The following is a 21801-nucleotide window of genomic DNA, read 5'->3' as shown; positions in this document are numbered from 1 at the left end:
ACCAGCCATCACCAGCTAGCCTGAGTGCTAGCCTGAACATGGGTGAGAAATTTTTAAATGCAGAAAGATGAATTGAGAGTATTAGGTACAATACATAACTAGAAGCCTGCGTTAATTCTGCAGTAAACTCTTTTACTTAGTAGCTCATATATGTATGTGTGCTATTTATGTTCATATAAATGTTAGATATCTACTTTAATATCCATTTGGCAGGGTTTGTTTTGGTTTTCTTTTTAAACAAGGGAGTAATATAATCAAACAAATGGTATATAGGTTCAATGCTGAAGTATGATACGAACCCTTGTAATTTGGTTAGCATGCTCAGTTCTTGCTGTTACCATGAGAAATAAGCAAATTTGCTCTTCTAAAAAGAATTTCTGTGATTTTTTTTTTTTGTTCTAAAATATTGGTCTTTGAATAGCTCTTAGTTTGTATGTCTTTTGTTTGTCTGTATAATACTGATCTATGTAATTTCTCAAATCTGTTCTGTTGTGAGTGTCAGTATATGTATTTGACTTTATGACTAACTCCTTGATGGTATGCAGTACATTCTGGTTTCATTGCAAACTGGGAGGCTGGCAGGGCAGTGTAAGAAGTTAAATGGTCTCAAGAAAGCAGAAGACATCCCTGAGATTAATTATTTTCTTCTTCAAAATCCCTCTTTTGAAATACTCACCTTTCCTGTCATGCTGCAGGCCATCCAGCGGGAAAAGCCTGAGAAGTACAGAAAACTGCAAGATGCCAGCAGATCAGCTGAGGCCCTCGTGGAACAGATGGTGAATGGTAATTACATGGGAGTTGATTTAGATAATCTTCTTAGGGATTTGATAAATGCACAGGTTCATATTTATCAGAATATTAGCAAATACTGTCTAAATGGAACAGTAAAGTAATATTGCCTTATAGTTCTTTTATTATTCCTGAATGTTAAATATGTTAATTAGAAAAGAGAGAAAAAAAAAAAACCTTAGCACTTCTGTACCATGAAAAGAAACGGGTGTAAAACTTGCTCACAGTAATGAACTGTATATTAACAATCTGTTCTGCTCAGAGACTTAAGTTGTAATCTGATTTTCTGAGTATGCTAAGCTTTTGAAGGTACATTAACTCATCTGAGTTAGAAAGCCCTGGAGGCATTGGTCTGAACAGTTTGAAAAAGGGCTTTCTGACATATAATATACAATGTATGTTTTGTAATAAACATATTGCTATAATGCTTGGTATCATAGAAAATATAATGTTTTATTGGGCTTTGGGAGTTATTTTTGGCATTTGGCTTTTCAAAGGTAATAAATGTCAAAGCTTATATTAAAAAAATAGTTGTAAGGTTTTATTTTTATTATTGATTTTAAAAAAAATCTGTTGTGTCTTTCTTTTGAACTTTTAAAACTTTTAAGGGAAAAAGAAAAATCAAAGGTAGATGAAAGTAAAATTATGATTGTCATGCTTATTGTCCTTGCTATTTAAGAACATCTAACTTTGCACTAAAATATTCAACATGGGCCAACATCCATCATATGATTATCAGAAATATAAACTTTGAATACACTGAGCTTGAGAACGTATATCAATTATTATAATGAAGAACCAAAAATTTAATTGTTAAAAATTAAATACTTTGAGTTTGAGGCACTAACTGGCCAGGCTGAAAAAAAATTGACAGAATCCTAAGATTATATTGCTTAAATATGAAGGCAAAATATTTTAAAAGTGACCATATTTATTGTGTGGGCTCTATTTAATTATTATTGCTGTAACAACTGTTGAAAGAGTTCCTTTCCCAGGCTCAGTGAATAAACCGAAGGGAGTCTGGTATTTTTTTATTTCCTGCCTGAAAGACCTGGTTATACAAAACTTTAAGGCAATACTTGAAATTTGTCTGCTGCCACATCAAGGTCGTTTAGTTTGGGCATAATCCGTCTGCAACACATTTAGCTGTACCCCACCCTTCCTTTGGCCAAGTGCAGACCTGAACCTCAGGAATTCAAGATTCAGTTTCTTCAGGCTATGTATTATTTTTAGATGACTGATTTTGGTTTTAGTTGCAGAACTCACTGACTCCTTATATATTAGTTTCTTGGTACTGTACTACCTACCTTGTCTAGTATTGAGTAGATTAATATTTCATCTTAAATATTCTCATGCACCTTGAATTGAAACTACTCTTGTTTTTTATCCTTCAGTCCATGGGCCCATGTTTATTCATGGTTTATAGATGTTGTGGTCTCAGCTGTGGCTAGATGTGCATATAAATATGTCCAGTATCTCCCAGATCACACCTTTTTTTTTAGAAAGTACATCTTCCATTTGGACTACAAGTACAAGACAGTCTAGCTATGCCAGCATGACTTTACTTGTTTCCTGTCAACTGCTCAGACCTCTGTATCATGCCATATACTGTGGCAGCCTTGGTAGGAAGAATGTTCTAGGCAAGGACGACAGTTGCCTGTGAGAATGAAATCTTTTTTTGTCATGGTTTTAGGGAAGAAACAATTCCTTTAAAAAGAGAAACAGTTACCGTGGACTTGAAAACTAAAATGTTTATGGGTCTTTCAGCTACTCCACTGTTGCAGAGGCAGTTTGAAGAATAGCATATGAAATGGTTAAATAATGCAGTAATCACTGCCAGGTGGGATTGGTAGAGAGTAGAATCTCAAAGTATAATAAATTTACACAGTTATATATTTTCCATAGTAATTCAGCTAAGTTTAGTCTTTGTGTGGCTTCTGGTAATAAATGTGGGACATACAGTTGTCTCCTGTGATTTTGTTGCTTAAAAGTTTGTTTTGGGTTTTGGGGGATGTTGTGGTTTGGTTTGGTTTGGTTTTGGTTGATTTGTGTGGTTTTGTATTTTTGGTTGGTTGTTTGGTTGTTTTGGTTTGGTTTTTTTGGGGGGGCGGGGTTGATTGCTGATTCATTAAGAATAGGAAAGGATATAGCATAGGAGAGTTTTGCTGAATGAAGAAAAAAAAACAGAGCAGATTGACTATGCCTACTTACCTTCCTCTTCTAATGCTGGAACTCTTTTTTGTAACATGGAAGGAGCTGCAATTAATGTGCCTTTATACGCGTGTGGGAGGCATGCAGTTTATCATCTAGTGGAGAGAAGTACTATGTTACCTTGAATGAAAAAATTTTTTAACTCCCATAGTTTAAAAATCCCAAATTATGACGCTCCTGTCATTGTTCTGTGTGGTACTTCCTTTAGGGAAACTAGCCAGTGATACAGTTGAGGACTGTCATGCATTTGTAGTTTAATCTGTAATTAAAAACTACACAAGGCAAACACATTTAAGGGATAGATCACTTGAGAAGTGATGACATTTTTAACTGTACTGTTATTTTTTACTTATTTTGTACCAATTAGATGTGGACCAATAATGATTAAACTCCTAAGATTTCAATTCTGCTATCACTAAATTCTTGGCTTTACTTATATATAAAATGTGCTTTCTCATTGCTTGTAAACAAGATTCTGAATGTAGGAGATGAAGTGCATAAATAGATGAGCACCTCTGGTTGATTATAAGAGCAAGTTCAGAATGGTGGTCAATTTCATTGTTGTAGCATTCATATTTATTTTCCTGGTCTTATTTTTACAGTGATGGGAGAGGGGAATAAAAAAAGATTAAATTCTCAAAATAATTAGATTGGTTTATTTAGGGTTTCGCTTATTTATTCCTTAGCACAGAGGAAAATGTTCTGGGGAAATGTATTTATACAGGGCACTGTTCTTGCCTTATGTAGATGCTTGCAACTGTTGTCAGCAAAAATATTTTGCACTAGAAAGAACTGCCATCTCATACAGTGTAGCTATTCTTGTGTTTTTAAGTAGTGAGTCTGGACATTGCAATTTGAAGGACATTTCCCATCACAGAGGAAATAATTTATGCTTTTGGTGGATGATTCTTTATCCAGCCACTCATCTACATGGGCTGTGCTCTGCCTCTCATTGTCTATGTTTTTTTTAAACGTCTGATGTTTACAATCAATGCAAACTGACCTCTTCTATTTCCCAATGTTTGTAGGAAAAAATCTGTTCTATTTTTCTTTTCAACATTCTATTCTAAAACAGTGTAAGAAATCTGTTGATGCGTGAGTGAAGCAGCTTAGCAGTTTGAGTGGACACTTAACCATTATAGTAATTTAAAATAAAATAAATAGGGCATCAAAATGAATACTCGGGGAATTTTGGTAGGCAGCATTAAAGTGAATACAAATGAATTTGTTGTGATAAACCGTGTAACTGTTAAGTGCCACTGTTCTGTGGAAGAAATGTATGATCTTGTGAGTTACTATTTCATATATGCTTAGAAGTCAAAAGCTGTAAAACCACAGATAGTATTACATTATTCTGTCACAGAACCATAGCAAATGGTAAATGCATTTAATATGATATACTTCATATTAAGTGGCAATTCCAAAGTACTTGCATGTAAGGTGCTGCACAATTAAAAATATTCACACAATTTGTTATGTGCAGTACACAAGGTAATAAAATTAATGGATGCACTTCAGTTAATGATCTGCTTCCTTCAAGTACAGTGTTTTTATTCACTGATTTTATCAGAAGCTTGAAGAATATGAAATATGAAAATATTATGAACCATTACTCCTAAAATAATATTGGTTTAGTGGAGCAGGGGTTTTACATTGTTTCTTCTCCTGCTTGTCAACTTTTGGTATGTCTTGCCACCATGAATGAAACAGAGTAAGGGGATTGATGTTAAGAATGAAAAGTTGCAAAGGATAGTAAAGAAACCAGTACTTACTATGGAAGTAAGTTTCAAATTCTTGATTTTTCACCAATTAGCAAATAAAAACATTAAAATTATGCAGTCATGACATTTAAATTTTCATCTGAAATACAGTCCTCTCTGAATCCCTACAGAAAATAATGTAATGAAAACGATTATTACATAAGAAAAATCAATGACTCTCCTTCCCCTGATAATCATAATCTTGCCTAAGGGTACTTTGGAATCTGTGGCAGCTAAAGAGAGAGGAAAGGAGGAATAAATAAAAGTAATGTTTTTGTATCTACTCTCCCAAACTCATAGGCAATGTCTTCCAGGTTCAGAGATAAACCTGAACACAGTGGCAAATATCTGCTCTCTGCAATGAATATACAGCACTTTTACAATCCAAGTCACATCAGGACAGAAGCAGTTGTTGAAATACAGCATAGTTAAAGGCTTGTCTTCTATATATGTGTTTGTTCTTGCTGTCAGTAAGATTCAGTACCTGTGTACCTTGTCAGCTTTGATTGGTTATATTCAGACATGCTATGCCGTTCAGGTTTATGCTGCTTCTTCACGTATTTCTCTATGTTTATTAAACATTACATGTTAACAAAATGTAATTATGCATACCACATCTCCAGATGGAAACAAATGAACACAAAAGACCAGATCACTTTTTTATTAAGATATGTCAAAGTACCATTTACCTGTTTATGCTGAAAGGTTCATTTTATACTCTTGCTCAGCCTTTAAAATGTGCTGTCCAGGTTCTGGAGTATTATGTACATATAGCTACTCCAGTCACCACAGTTGCCATTATCTCTCAGTAGTACTGGGCTTCCTATCTCCTTACTTTTTTGCTTGTATTTTTTAAACTTATGTACAATTTTCTTGGCTAGGGCAACACCCCAGAAACAGAGAATATCCATGGATCTGCTATCAGGTACTGCACAGTCTGTTTCCAAGCGACTCTGAATGGAGTAGTCCTGAGCTGAATCCAGAATAGGATTCACTACAGAACTATGGTACTCCACAACAGACATGATCCAAGGTTATCATTTAGTGTAGTTTACCATATAGCATGTATTATGGTCTTTCATTAGAAAATTTGTTTGCAGTAAATTTTCAGTACTTTTTTTTTATTATTATTATTTAAGGCTTTTAGCTGTTATTGGGACTCCATTTCCCATGTTATACCTTCAAAAATTGCACCTGAACTTTACCATTTTTTATACCTGATAAAGTCATTTTAATTCAGATTGGGAATGCAGGTTGCAAACAAGATGAACCACAATGACAGTGTATCATAAAAGTGTAACACTGAAAACTTTTGTCACATTTGCTTTTAAACGTGTTTTTAAGAAATAGAAAACTAGTGTATGTCTAAGTGACTATGTTATTTAAATGTTCTTAAGCATATAGTATTACTCAATGGATTGAGAAGATTATTAATTTTAAAATCAATATCAGACTTATGAGTTTCATTACATGTCATGACAGCAAAAAAGGTCAGGGGTTCATTTAAACTTCCTCTGAGAAATAAATTATATGCTTAAGTTAATATTATTTTGAACTCAACCTGAGTTCAAATTTCAGATTAACTATGAGTGATGTTATTGTAAGACTTTTACTTGTCTTTAATATGTATTGCCTTTCTTTCTTCACAGAATATATATAGCAATTTTACCTTTAATAGTTCTAAATAATTGCCTTGTCTGTAATAATTGAAGTCAGTCTTCTTTTAGGAACTTTAATTCAAGCATGATTATTGAACTACAGACAGGAATAGACAAACTATAGCAGAGAAATCAAACACTGTCTGAAAATAATCATAGAGTTGTCAGCTATGGTTTCTTGACTCTCAGTCTTTGCTTAATATCTGTTAATGGACACTGTTGGGCATATGGGACTGGCCTAGATGGAGGTTTGATCTGATCAGGTATTAATTCCTGAATGCTTATAATATTTCTAAAATAATGTGTAAAGCAAAACTTAAGGATTGGATTACCAGAAACATCAAAATAACTGTGAAATATAGTTCCCATTCATTTAAATTGATGTTTTTATTAAAAAACACAACATTCGTGTACAATATAGACATAGTTTCCAAAATCCAGCTGTCAGACGTTTTCTTATTTTTTACAACAGTTTTAATTAGCTTTATGTATTGTATCTCTACTTCCTGCTTTATTCCCATTCTTGTACTTTAAAGCACTTTATAATTCATTCCCATAGCAACAAAAGTACCCTGGCAGCAACTTAAAATATTTTCCAAATGCTTTCTCCACTAATGTTTAACATCTGTATGTTCAGGACTGTTTTTTGATAATAAATTATTAACTGGATTTATGAACTCTCAAATATAGAAATTGAATTTTTAAATTATTTTGCTGTTTTTTAATTTCTTTTCTTTGTGACTTATTTAAGTGTCTTCTTCTCTTGTTTTCTTTGTAGAGGGTCTGAATGCTGACAACATTAGACAAGCATCAGAGCAGCTGAAGAGCCGCTGGATTGAGTTCTGTCAGTTGCTGAGTGAAAGATTAGCATGGCTGGAGTACCAAAATAACATCATTGACTTCTACTCCCAGCTGCAGCAACTGGAACAGACAGCAGTTACTGCAGAAAACTGGCTGAAAGCACAACCCACACCAGCAACAGATCCTGCTATAGTAAAAACTCAGTTGGAAAAATGCAAGGTTAGAGACCCTTCTGCAAGTTCTTCATTATATTGTACTTCATAGGTGTTCCAACAGTGGGCCACATTATGATCTACTTTATTTCAATATCAAAGTAGAAAATGGATTCTTTATCTTTCCAGCGTAATTATTGAAAATATTTACTTAAGAAAAGACCAGTAAAGAAACAAAGAGGCAATAGGACATAGCATATCTGTATTTAAAAGCCTGCACCAAATAAATATTTCTTTATTAAGATACTTAGATATCTAAAGCCAGGGAGCTATGCTTGTAAATTCTTCTTGTTTGGTTTTTTTTTTGGTTTTTTTTTGGTTTTTTTTTTTTTTCTTTAAGAATCTGTCTTTGGTTCTTCATTAAAAACCTGTAGCTCATCACCTCTGTCATAAGGATCTGGGCCAGAAAATTGTCTTCATAGTGAAGTCCAAAATTCTGCCATATCAGATCGTTTTACTTGTTACCCTGCTATTTGACGCAAGGTGGATACTGTAGTTGAATAGAGGAATATTCTTCTGTCATCAGATGACAGAATTAGAGTTGCTGTACAAAAAAAGTCACATCAGTTCACTGATTATTCTAAGTTTTTGTGCTTCATCATCATAGAAATTTCCTTACCTCTCTTATTGTAGACAGTGCTGTAGGTGTGGATTATTTACAGGATAATATTGTTTGACAGGAATCTGTTGAGGTGTAGTAACAAATTAAAAATTGCATGACATACTTGTAGTAGTCTGACTTTATGAAATCTCTGGCTGCAGAGCTGAGGCTGAAAACAATGTTTGAAACACAAATTTAGATCTAGGCTACTACTTCTGTTTTCAGGCATTGCCAAGCTGGCATTGTGCTTGCAGGAGTTTGCCGTTTTCTTGCGCAAAACTTCCCTTAAGAGTACCTCTACAATGATCTGTACATTTAACTTACTTTCCTTATTTCCTTTTACATAGTGTGTACAAGGTCTCATGAAGATATAATAGCACAGCCTCATTGTTCTCTGGAGCTTCCTGAGAAGTGGAAGTGGAGAAGGTGCTGATCTCTTCTCCCTGGTATCCCATGACAGGACACATGGGAATGGACCAGGGGAGGTTTAGACTGAACATTAGGAAGCATTTCTTTACCAAGAGGGTGGTCAAACACTGGAACAGGCTTCCTAGAGAGGTGGTCGATGCCCCAAGCCTGTCAGTTTTTAAGAGGCATTCAGGGAAAGACCTTAACAACATGCTTTAACTTCTGGTCAGACTTGTATTGATCAGGCAGTTGATGATCCTTGTAGGTCCCTTCCAACTAAAATACATCTTCTCTCTTCTCTGTCCCCTCTCCTTGTCTCTTGTCTCTTCTCTCTTACAGGAAGCGTGCAATTTTAATGTACAATCTGTCTTGTTTGCTTTGCGTCTTACACTACTAACATAATAATGTCATGTGAAAGTGACTGTCAACAATGGTACAAAACAACAATCATATTTGGAGCAGAGTAACTGCTTTGTGAGGAAATACTAAAAATGTTGAATTTGTTCTTACTGTAACTGATGTAGTTGGAAGCAAAACAGTTGCGTAATGTGCATTAAACCAGTGGTAATTCCGTGCCACTAGTGATTTCATTTGTTGGACAGCTTTATCTTGATGATTTTATTTTATTTTTGTTTGTTTGTTTGTTCAAACATGCAGGACGAAATTATCCGAATGTCAACCCTTCAGCCTCAAATTGAACGGCTAAAGGCTCAAAGTCAAGCACTCAAAGAGAAGGAGCAAGGGCCAGTGTTTCTGGATGCTGACCTGTCTGCTTTTACCAGTCATTACCAAAAAATACTTGCTGACATGCATGCCAGAGAAAAGCAGCTACAGACCAGTAAGTGTTCATGATAAGAATTCAATTTGCCTGTCTAGCATGCAAAGAGTACTTGTATGTATTTTGCTTTCCTACTTTTGTATTTGCTTTTGACATGCTAAACCAGTAATACAATCTATGTGTCTTTTTTTTTGCAATAGTCTTTGATAAATTATCATTGCTTATATATTTTATATTAATAGGAAAACAAGAGAAAGTACACTGTTCAGAAGCAAAGATTATACTCAGTGTGATTCTACCATCACATCTCCTCTTAACTGGTTTATGGACAAGATTCAGTGATAATTTTTAGCAACATAAAATTGTCTTTGTTTAGCCGAGTTATAGGACAGGCCTGTCCACCTCTGTCAGTAGACAGGAGAGAGAGTTTAATTGCAGAAGTGAATATGCTCTAGATTTTCATAGAGTAGAAATTTAACTTCATAAAGCTCATCAAAAAGAGGAGATACTTTAGTATGATTCGGAGAAAACTCCAGGAACAAACTTGCCAACAAAGTTTTCAAGCTGACAAGCAGGTATTCTTTATTGCGGCGGCAGGAGACACGGGGGATAGCTCCTCCTAATGCGTGTCCCCGTATTGCTATACAAGCCATCCTTATATAGTCCCTGGGCATACATACATATTCATGAGGCTACATATGGATTACATTGTTTTCCAGAGAGTTCACCACATGCGTACAGAATTGTGGTGGTGGTCTCTGAGGGTCGTTTACTTCTTCCAACAATCTTCATCACTTCTGGCAGCCTTTGAAGCACGCGCAGTAGATGCTCATACCAGTTTAATTGGTTCGTTAGCACCAGAGACATAATAATCCTCCTATCCTCCTACTTATCAGTTAGTTTAACTGTAGCCCATCCTGGACACCTGCTGTTCCCAGATACTCCTTATCCCTGTGTACTGTTCTTCTAGACTGTTTTTCTTAAAACTATGCCAACTATAACAATTTACCTTGTGAGAATTCTCAGTATGTTCTTTAGCTGTACTCTGTTTTTTTTCTATGTATCACACACCTCAATAATTTTCCATTGCTACTGTTACAAAGCTATCAAACTTAATATTACTTAAAACTGATTCTAAAGTTTTTTATATATTCCATTTTGTGCCCCCTTGTCTCAAGTAGCACCTAGTTTTTCGTCATGTGTTACACTGTTATTTTATGCAACACAGAATATATGACTGCAATTATAATTTTTTTTACCATATTTGTAATAAAATGCATTTTTCAGAAGGGGGAAAATGCTATACCAAAATAGAAAGTTAAATTTATTCCTTTTTAAAGAAACAGAGCATGTCAGTGACTACTGTACACTTTCTGTATTTGACTATGAAATAAAAAAAAAAAGTATTGGACAAAAGCTATAAACGTAATTTTTCTCAACAGCAAAAAATTATTTACCCCTTAAACCAGTATCTCTAAATGGCTGTACTGTTTGAAATTAGTCATAGTGCTAGCTCCTTCTAGTGGATCTTTATAGTATTCATTCTAAATTCTTTCACAGAAAGCTTTGGAGTTTTTTTTCAACACTGCATTATTACACTGCTGTAGTTATTTCATATGTGCACACACATGGAAACTGAAGAGGTGATGATGCATAGAAGAGATAAAGAAGTAAAATGCAAATGTGTCATAGCAAGTGATGAAAAAATGACCTGTAGAAATGTAGTTTTAAGGACTGTAAAGTTTATTCATGCCTCTGAAGTCAACATATACAAGTAGTAAGATTGAAAAAGTGTACATGCCACACTACTTTATATACTGAAAACCATTCTGCCAAGCAGAAAATATGGTAAATGCTAGCTTCCTTATGGTTTCTTCTATATCCAGTTTTGTGCAATTGCTTTTTTTGCTTCACCTAGTTTTACTTTGAGACCTCAAACACTAACCAGTTGGTTAGTCCTGTAAGATGGGTAGTGTTCACTGCCTCAACTGTAATGCCATGGAGCAGGCTCTTCCTGGCTGTAGCTATTCATTCCCACTCCTCTTCTGCAGTATGCTCCTCCAGGACCCCAGCCTGCAGAAGAAGCAACTGTCTTGAGGTGGCAATGTTGACAGACCAGGGAGAATCTCCTAAACTGCTAGAGAACAGAAGTTGAAATCAATATTGAAATATTGAATCAATATTTCATGCAGCGCTGGTCAGTTGTTACTATTTTATGTGGCTGCCCTGTATCACAGATGCTTCATATCAAACAGTTCAACTGTCAAGACTGTTCTATCCCATGGACTACATACCCATAGTGAGGTTTTAGGTGAGATTATTGCAGAAGTCATAATTTATCTGCAGAAATTTTATGCAATTTTATCCAAAATGCAACTTCCTTTCATAACTCTCCTGTAGATATGAATGTTCATGCTTGGGATACTGTGCTAGGTCTGATCTCAATTCAGGAAAATCTTACAAATCAAAAAATCTGAACCTGAAGTATAGAAAGTTTGGCTCTGATTCTGAGCTGCTTCTCCTTTCTTCAGTGACTATTTTTCTTGTTGAACAGATAGAGAAAAGGCCATAACCCATGTCTTTATTTTAGCCTTAGTTCAATAGAAAATGTTAAAATTTTGCTAGAGCATTTTAGATATTTCCATCTTTTATTTGTATAAATTATTTGCAATTAATTATTGCAGTCCTAAAGACTAAATGGTGTTTTGCAGATCAGTGGTAGTATTTGTTCCTTTTTTGTTCCTCTACATGTGCCAGAAATATTTTTTTTATTATTATTTTTTATTCATCACTAAGTGGGTTTTTTTGTGGTAAAAGGATTTTTGATTTATCATTAGGGCTTTGGGAGGTTTGTTATTTTTTCTTGTTTGTTTATTTGACTTTATTTTTATATATATGTAAATATATATATATATTGCATTACTGCATTATGTATTCTGATGGATAAGGGTGTTCTCAAAGGGAATTTTTTCCCTAAAAAAGTTTTCTCTAGGCCTAGGAGACTATCTCCCTCAAATCTGTTTTGTTTGGTTGGGTTTTGATGTTTTTTGGTTTTTTTTTTAAGGTGGTTGTATTGTTTTGAGACTTTTTTTGTTCAAGGGTACTTAGTAGTTTCCCTACATTGCACATAGATTTGTTAATAAAATATTATTAAAGATGGACTCAGGTTTTCTCATATGTTTTTCTTCATGATCTGATTAGCATTTACAGTTATAAAACCTAATTTAAAGCTAATTCTAAACTCTATCAGGTTGGTTTTCCACTCCTGCAATGTTTTTTATGAAAGAAATACACTTCATAAAATATGAGGGAATAAAACCTCATTTTTACTTGTGGAATGTCTGTATATCCAAAGGTAATTGATCCTTCTGAAGATGCTGTATCCATTACTACAGCTCTTCCTTCTTCCCAGACACATTTGGAGTAATTTCTAGAATACTGGTATATAGAAAAAATAGAGGTCAGACAGTAACGTACGCAAGGGAGTGAAGTCGACAATCATGGCAATAGTTTGAGTATGAATAATGTGACTTCCCAAAGAAATTCTTAGTTTTATAATTACACTAGTGAAAAATGAGGGATTGAACTTTTTATTTACTTGAAATTAACTGCGTCAGTGTCAGAGATGGTTTTTAAGGAACAGCCTGCTCCACTTTCTGTTCCCTCTCAGCACTGGGAGAGCTGTTAGTGGCAGGTAAGTAAATACTCCCTGGTTTAAACTACCTCCTATGTGGCAACTAATTCATTCCAGCATTCCTCTTGCTCTGTGACTGGACTAAACTCCATTAAGGTGCTTCTGCTTTTTATAGTTCCTGTGATGAACTCTTGTCCAGCTATGGTCTTCAGTGAGATACATGTTCTCAATTTGATAAGACTGTTCTGCAGAGGGGTTTTAGGGAGTGTCATTAGATTTGTCGAAAGTAACTAAAAAAAAAAAAGGCAAAAAAAAAAGGCAAAAATGAAACTTTTGTGGCAGCTGAAATTAAGGATATCAAGATGAAAGTGGCAAAGGAAAAGTCATTTTTATTTCCTTTTTTTCTGCTTTGTAAATTCATGCATTGTGCTTTCTTTTCAAATTCTGATTCTATGTTTGCAGGATCAGTAATTCCCAATGGTGAAGTTACCACTGTTATTGTTATAAATGATCAAATATTCAGGAGAAACAATGTTTGTCCTATTTTTTCAAGAAAGACTTTAGAGAGTTTTTGCCTTCTATATCATGTCAAGATTCTTGAGAGTTTTTATTTACCCATCCCATGCTTACAGTAATTTTTCATGTACACCTGCTTATATATATATATACACTCTCTATATATTCTACTATATATATATTTATATATATATATTCGATGTATATTTTTGTACATATATTCTTCTGCATATACATTTGCTTCTCTACCTAATCTGCTACTACGGTATCTTAAAGTGGCTTACATCACATACATGCAAGTCAGTCTCGGTATAATTTTATAAGGCAACAAACCACAGTAACCATAACAGTAAGAAGACCATTTTGAGTCTTAATCACTCATTTGTCTGCTTTTGCTTAAACTTTGAATTGTTAAATTATTTTCATGCTTTAAGAATCGTAGAGAGATAGGTTATAAGTGTCAGTCAAATCGTTACAATATGTATAAGAATTTTTCTTCAATCTTTGCATACTTGAGGAAGAAAAATATTATACAAGTGTCTTGTCCTGTAAATTTCATTACTGTTTGGTTTTGATGAATAAAGTTTGCCTAATTTTCTTTGAATGTCCTTTTTGAGTTGAAGATAATCCACAGTTGTGTGTAAGAAAATATTTTAATAAGTAACATGCAAGCAAATTTATTTTTGTTTTACATCCATTTCCTCTGGCAATTAATTTTTATTTAAATAAAGAACAAAAGGACAAAGCAACCTGTGAAATTAATACGTAAGAGATAATGTCTTCTGCTCTTTTCCTCTATAGTAAAAAAGGAAAATTTATAAGGGTGGGAAATAAAATCTCATAAATAGTTTTGTATCTTTAAAAGATATTTACTTGTATCTTGTAGAACTGGAGGAAGACTTCCCTTTTGTTTCTTTTAAGAACTTGGTAGATGAGAGAATTGGAAGTGTAAAGCACTTGCAGAATATTGTTTGTATATTATACAAGATGCCTTATGATTCCACTTTGAGAGTTTCTGGTGAGAGATGTGGGAGAAGGGAATCACAACTTTTATGAAGTCGTCAATATAAAGACTTTGATGAATAGCTTCAAGTAGTTGTATTATAAAATAAGCAAAACAAAGTTGTGGGAAAATCAGCATGGTTCTAAACTGCGGTTACTGCTGAGGAGATATTTATGGGAAATACATGCAGTACAATCTAGTTCATTCATTTCAGGGAATAAGTCTTTACTAAAATGATCCCATAGATTATATTTATTGCCTTTCTTCTTATTTCAAAATGATGTGATGAGCAGTGGGATATTTCCTCACTGTAGGAGACAGACATTGCAGTATATCCACTGTGATTTAATAGTTGTTGAGATAATTGTGTTCTCATTTCATTTCTGATTTGGGAAAAGAGTTTTGACAGGAAAATCTGGTCACAAAAAGGAAACTGAGAGGAAAGATTAAAAACAAAGTATTTTACCTGTTTGGAAAACTATTTTCACATGTTTAACTATTTCTACTTATTAAAAATAAATCCTAATCAAATATCGATCTGCACATTTTATTTCCAGTTTAAGCACTTTCTCTAAAATAAATAAACAACTGTAAATGTGTTTGCCTGTCAGATCTCAAGGGTTACAGTGTTAGTCACACCAAAATGCATTGCCTACAAATGGAGCAGATTAATGCAACATTTTCCTATTATGGATGGGAACTGTATTCTGATATTTCACAGTAACGTATTTGTATTTTCCCTCTGTGATATTTTGTTATAGGTCTGTCTTTAGCCTAGTTTATCTGTAGCTGGGGTTGCAGATGTGTTCTATCTTTCTGACTACCAATTCAAATTTTCATATAATATAGCAGAATCCATATTAATGCACTATGGTCAGCATGAGGACATTAATCCACAAGCATGAAAATTATGCCATTTTGTCAATCTCAAAAAATAACCAAAACCAAGAAAAAAAAAAACCAAATTCAGAAACAAACCAGCACTCACCCCCCACTCAAGAAAAAAAGCCAAACCTAACAAGCCCCTAAAACTCCAGCTAGGAAAAGGACATTGAAAAGTAGTATTTCACTACTTGATCTGGAACATTGAAATAGGAAAGCTATTATTTCACTCAAAAGTGCTTTTTAAATGGCATACTTAATAACCAAATTGGAAAGATGCTAGCTTGATTAAATGAACATCTGTGATCTTACTTGAAGTCCTTCTACTGGCAGAGACCATAACTCATTAAAATTGAATGAAACAATTTTATAGCTAGAAACAGCCTCATGCTTGCAGACCCCTGTCCTCATGGAGGACTTCAACCACCCTGGTGTCTGTTGGAGGGATGGTACGGCCCAGAACAAGCAATCCAGGAGGTTCCTCAATTGTATGGAAGACAACTTCCTTCTGCAAGTAATAGTGGAGCTGACAAGGAGAGGTGCCATGCTTGACCTCGTGCTCAACTACAGGAAAGGGCTAGTTGAAAAAGTGACGCTTCATGGCAACCTTGGTTGTAGTAATCATGAGATGGTAGAGTTCTTGATCCTCAGCACAGCGAGAAGAGCATGCAGCAAGCTCACTGCTCTGGACTTCAAGAGAGCAGACTTTGGCCTCTTCAGGAACCAGCTTAGTAAGGTTCCATGAGATATAGCCCTAGAGGGCAGGGGAGCCCAAAACTACTCATTGCTATTCAAGGAGTACCTGCTACAAGCTCAGGAGTGTTGCATCCCAACTAGAAGGAATTGCAGCAGGAGGGCCAGGAGACCTCCATAGATGGACAAGGAGCTGATGAGGAAACTTAGAGGGAAAAAAAGGCTTATAAAAGGTGGAAGCAAGGACAGGTGGCCTGGGAAGAATACAGGGATGTTGTCTGGGAAGCTAGGGGCCAGGTTAGGAAAGCTAAGGCCCAGTTAGAATTAAACTTGGCTAGGAATGTGAAAGAAAACAGGAAGGGATTCTATAGGTACATTGCAAATAAAAGGCAGATTAGGGACAGCGTGGGCCCCCTCTGGAAGCTATCAGGAGAACTGGCCACTCTGGATTTGGAGACGGCTGAGGTTCTTAATGACTACTTTGTCTCAGTATTCACCGGCAAAGGCTCTGACCACACCACCCAAGTCCTGGAAGGCAGATGCAGGGACTGTGAGAACGAAGACCCTAGGCCCACTGTAGGAGAGGAACTGGTTCGAGATCATCTTAAGAACCTGAATGTGCACAAATCCATGGGACCTGATGAAATCCATCCATGGGTCATGAAGGAGCTGGCAAATGAAGTTGCTAAGCCACTGTCCATCATATTTGAAAAATCATGGCAGTCAGATGAAGTTCATGACAACTGGGAAAAGGGAAATATAACCCCCATTTTCAAGAAGGGGAAAATGGATGACCCAGGGAATTACAGACCAGTCAGTCTCACCTCTGTGCCTGGCAAAATCTTGGAGCAGGTTCTCCTGGAAGGCATGCTAAGGCACATGAAAATCAACAAGGTGCTTGGTGACAGCCAGCATGACTTCACTAAGGGGAAATTCTGCCTGACCGATTTGCTGGCTGTTGTGGTTTCACCCATCCAAACAGCTTGTTCACCCACTCCCCCCCCCTTCTTGCCCTCCCCCTACTCCTGGAGGGACAGAGAGGAGAATCAGAAAGAATGCAACTCCCACGGGTTGAGATAAGAACAGTTTAGTAACTAAGGTATAACACAAATCACTACTGCTACCACCAATAATAGTAATGATAAAGGAAATAACAAGGGAAAAGAATATAACACCCGATCACCAGGCGACCGATAACCCCCCCCCCAGCCCGACCAAGCACGGACCAATACCTCTTCCAACCCTGCAGTCAACCTCTACCCTTCCAGCTCACTCTCCCAGTTACACCCTTGGCATGACGTGCTGTGGTATGGAATACCTCTTTGGTCAGTTTGGGTCAGGTGTCCTGTCTCTGTTTCCTCCCAGCTTCCCCTCCTCCCTGGCAGAGCATGAGGCTCACAAATTCCTTGGCCAAACCAAAACATCATTTTTATCAGCTTTGTTCCCAGCCCGAAAGTCAAAACACAGCACTGCACCAGCTACCAAGAAGGAGAAAAAATGACTGCTGCTGCTAAACCCAGGACACTGGCCTTCTATGATGGGGCTACAGAACTGATGGACAGGGGTAGAGCAGTTGATGTCACCTACGTTGACTTGTGCAAAGTGTTTGACACTGTCCCACAAGACATCCTTGTCGCTAAATTGGAGAGGCATCAATTTGGTGGTTGGACCACACAGTGGATAAGAACTGGCTGGATGGCCACATGCAAAGTGTTGGGGTCAATGGCTCGATGTCCAGATGAAAACCAGTAATGAGTGGTGTCCCTCAGGGGACGGTGTTGGGACAGGTCTTGTTCAACATCTTTGTCAGTGACATGGACAGTGGGATTGAGTGCGCCCTCAGCAAGTTTGCTGATGACACCAAGCTGTGTGGTTCAGTTGATATGCTGGAGGTAAGGAATGCCATCCAGAAAGACCTTGACATGCTTGTGAGGTGGGCTGAACCCAACCTTATGAAGTTTAACCATGCCAAGTGCAAGGTTCTACACCTGCGTCAGAGCAATCCTAGGCACAGCTACAGGCTGGGCAGAGAAGAGATTCAGAGCAGCCCTGCAGAGAAGGACTTGGGGGTGTTGGCCGATGAGAAACTAAACATGAGCCGGCTTCAGTGTGTGCTCGCAGCCCAGAAAGCCAACTGTATCCTGGGCTGCATCAAAAGGAGCATGACCAGCAGGTCGAAGGAAGTGATCTTGCCCCTCTACTCTGCTCTCCTGAGACCTCTCTTGAAGCATTGTGAACAGTTCTGGTGTCCTCAACATCAAAAGGACATGGATCTGTTGGAACAAGTCCAGAGGAGGGCCATGAGGATGATCAGGGGACTGGAGCACCTCCCATATGAAGATCGGCTGAGAAAACTGGGGCTGCTCAGCCTGGAGAAGAGAAGGTTGCGTGGAGACCTCATAGCAGCCTTCCAATATCTGAAGGGGGCCTATAGGGATGCTGGGGAGGGACTCTTCGTTAGGGACTGTAGTTGTAGGACAAGGGGTAATGGATTCAAACTTAAACAGGGGAAGTTTAGATTGGATATAAGGAGGAATTTCTTTACTGTAAGGGTGGTGAGGCACTGGAATGTGTTGCCCAGGGAGGTTGTGAATGCGCCATCCCTGATGGTGTTCAAGGCCAGGTTGGATAAAGCCCTGGGTGGCACAGTTTAATGTGAGGTGTCCCTGCCCATGGCAGGGGGTTGGAGTTAGATGAGCTTAAGGTTCTTTCCAACCCTAACTATTCTATGATTCTAAAACATTTGCACTGCTTGTGTGGTTTTAAAAGTAAAATTCTTATTATTGCCAAACTTTAAGGATGAGAGTTTCGTGTGGTTTGGTGGAGTTTACTATAACAGCGAAACCTGTATTTTTAGCTTTTGAGGTACTCTTTGCTATAAAGACCAGCTAGTATTTTATATAGGTCCTTGAGTCATATGGTAGTCCTAATACTTGGTTTTCATTTACAGAAAACTATTTATAGAAGTCAAACATTACATCACATAGCTCCATATTCTAAATAAAGCTGATCTTAAGAACTGTATACTCCTTTAACATGTCTGAGCTGTTGAAATCGTATCTCGTTCATTTGAAGTGATGTGTTTAAATGCATATTCTACTCTGAAGTAGGAATTGTTTGGATTAAATATATCAAAGTCAGTATAAATCTCACAAAAAAAATAAAAGGATTTAGAATGCCATTCCATGAGATAGAAAATATTTGGTTTTTGTGTTTCCAAGAATGTATTACTATTGCTTTCTGGGTAAAGAAAATACATCACAAGGAAAGAAATTTCTGTCTTTTCTGCTACCAAGTCCTATCTTCTGTAAATCCCCAGATGTGTGTGATATGTCAGATCAGCCAAGGTTTTTATAGACAATGTGCATACTCCACAACAGAGAGCTTTAAATGATGCTGATTGTAGTATGTCATTTGATGCCTAGCTGATTTTTTTTTTTTTTAAGTAGCATTCTGTTGATCACTAAAATATTAGGTTAATCTGGAGTATATTTAATTCTGAGAAGGTAAGCAAGCTTGCACTTAAAATCTTTGCATTGTTTGTTAAAATGGCTTTTTTGGAAAACTATATGATTTCCAAGAGCTGTTTTTTCTGACATACCAGCGACATACAGGAGATGAATAGGTGTAACATTTTTTTGAGCTTCTATATTCTTCATTATTATGTGGTACAAATTGGAAATGTTTCATTTCCAACTAACCATGCTATTTGCCTGCGCTTTTTTCAGTGAGCAGAGAAGCAAATGTTGTTGAGGGCAGAGGGAGTATCTCTGCTAATGACTTGCTCATGTGTTGCCAGATGTTGTCTGTTTACAGCAGCTGTAATGTTGGCACAATAAGCACAGTTCAATAAAATTTGGCTTTAATGCAAAAGAAAGATTAATTTTCTAACAGATGTCTTAAACAGAACATTTTACTTGAACAGAAACATTAAACACACAAACATGAGCCATAAAAGTAATGTTATTTCTTACTGCATTTCTGAAATTAGGTTCTGGATTAAGTACAATCGTTTGTTGATCTCTAAGCACACATATTTAAACAAGTTGTCTTGGCCATATAACTACTCACGTGGCCTATGACAATAGAGTCAAATGACACACACCTGATAAAACAACAGAGCTATCATAAACTTTACAATGAGTGTATTCATTCTTCAAAAGTTTCCTGCCTCCACAATTTTTTGAAAAATCAGATACTGACATATTGGACCTGTTGCAACCTGTTGCAAAATAGCCATTGGCTTCAATAAAGCTTGTTCGTTTATTCTTTTGTCAGCCATCTTCTATAAGAAAACCGAATAATGAAGCACAAAATTATTTTGTTTCCTTTTCCTTCCCCATTGCATGTAGTTTCTGACAGTTTGCCTCCTGCGCACTACAAAGAGACAATGAACACTATACTTGTGTGGATCCAGCAGTCAGAAACTAAACTGTCTGTGCCTCAGGTTGCAGTTGCTGAATATGAAATCATGGAGCAGAGACTCAGGGACCTCAAGGTGAGTGGTCAGGCTGTGGGAACAAATATCTCAAATGAAAAGTCTGGAGGAACAGAACCCTTAGTTGTCATGAATCTTCTGAAGCCTGTGGGTCTTGAGTGAATTATACCCATTCAGGTTTCAGGCAAGGGATTCAGGAGCCAGTGGATACTCACATGATCCTTAAAGGGTTGAAAATGTTCCTCATTATTGAAACCAATTTTCTAACGTATTAAACATGTTAAGCAAAAGCCCATGATATATAAAATATTTTTTGATTATAGCTCTGGGAGTTAAGTATAGATTTAGCTCATTTCATTTTCCAGTGCTGACATGGAAACAATTGTGATTTGTAAAATGCTGCACAGGCTTTGTTAGATTTCCTGTCAGATTTACAAGCAGACACAAATGTGGAGCAAGTTTGCCAGTTGCGTACAAACCTCTGCATTTTAATGTTTGATGTTGTTCCGCTATTGGATGGATAAGCAGCATGTGGTTTGACGCAACTATTAATTCACATTCAGAAATAAAAAGTAGGATATAGGAAAAAGTTAGATGCAGCAAACTGGGAAATAATTGTGAAAGTTTTGAGAAGTTATCAAAAACTTTTAAGTCATAGAAGCAGGTCTAAGTTTATTCTTTCTCTCCATGTACTGTCTGAGTCTTTTGAGCGTGTAATCATTAGGGGCATAGTAAATTCCTGTCTCAAATTAATGAAGTGTACATGGATCACCTCTATTAACGAGTATAAACACCTCTGGTTAATATTCTCAGTTCAACTAAAAAATCTACTTTTGAGTTTCTGTGAGAAAAGCAATTCTAAATTGCTCAGTAGAATACGTCATTGGATATTTTAGCAAAGGTGACATACATTTTTAGTTTTCAGTCCTTTCTTCAGCAGTTTCACAAAAAAAGAGAATTGTTGGACACATGAATTGGGATACTATTTGCTTCTTATTCATAGGCTCTACAAAGTTCTCTGCAAGAGCAGCAAAAGGGCCTGAACTATCTCAGCACAACTGTGGAAGACATATCCAGGAAAGCCCCTGCAGAAGTCAGCCAAAGATATCGATCAGAGATTGAGGTGATCCTTGGCCGTTGGAAGAAATTATCAGCACAGCTGGTAGAACATTGCCAGAAACTTGAGGAGCTTATGACCAAACTCCAGCGATTCCAGGTTAACCAAACTTTTTCAGCTTCAGCTACTGTGTGTCAGTTTGTGGCTGTAGGACTAGCACAGAATGCATATATACACCCGCAGAAAATAATACCAAAGTGAAATATCAGAACATTACATAAAATGTATTAAAATGTGTGGTTGATTTTGGTGGATCTAAGATTATACTTGGAACTCTGATTTTATGCCTATTTCTGCCAA

General features: G+C 36.5%; 1 protein-coding gene across 9 annotated transcripts in view; it reads left to right on the top strand.

The window, feature by feature from the left end:
- DMD (dystrophin) overlaps positions 1-21801 on the top strand; it is a 745980-nt gene that overhangs the window by 44090 nt on the left and 680089 nt on the right. For all 9 annotated transcript variants that reach the window (XM_061349397.1, XM_061349396.1, XM_061349395.1 and 6 more), the window contains exons 10-14: positions 696-783; positions 7197-7438; positions 9098-9278; positions 20299-20444; positions 21388-21600. In XM_061349397.1, the coding sequence (XP_061205381.1) occupies positions 696-783; positions 7197-7438; positions 9098-9278; positions 20299-20444; positions 21388-21600 (870 nt within the window). The remainder of the gene's footprint in view (positions 1-695; positions 784-7196; positions 7439-9097; positions 9279-20298; positions 20445-21387; positions 21601-21801) is intronic.

The sequence above is a fragment of the Neopsephotus bourkii genome, unplaced genomic scaffold (genome assembly GCF_033783945.1).
Source record: "Neopsephotus bourkii isolate Nb327-2 ecotype Australia unplaced genomic scaffold, CSIRO-AGI_Nbou_v1 NB_414, whole genome shotgun sequence".
NCBI lineage: Eukaryota > Metazoa > Chordata > Aves > Psittaciformes > Psittacidae > Neopsephotus > Neopsephotus bourkii.
This window is presented reverse-complemented; position numbering and strand designations above follow the sequence as displayed.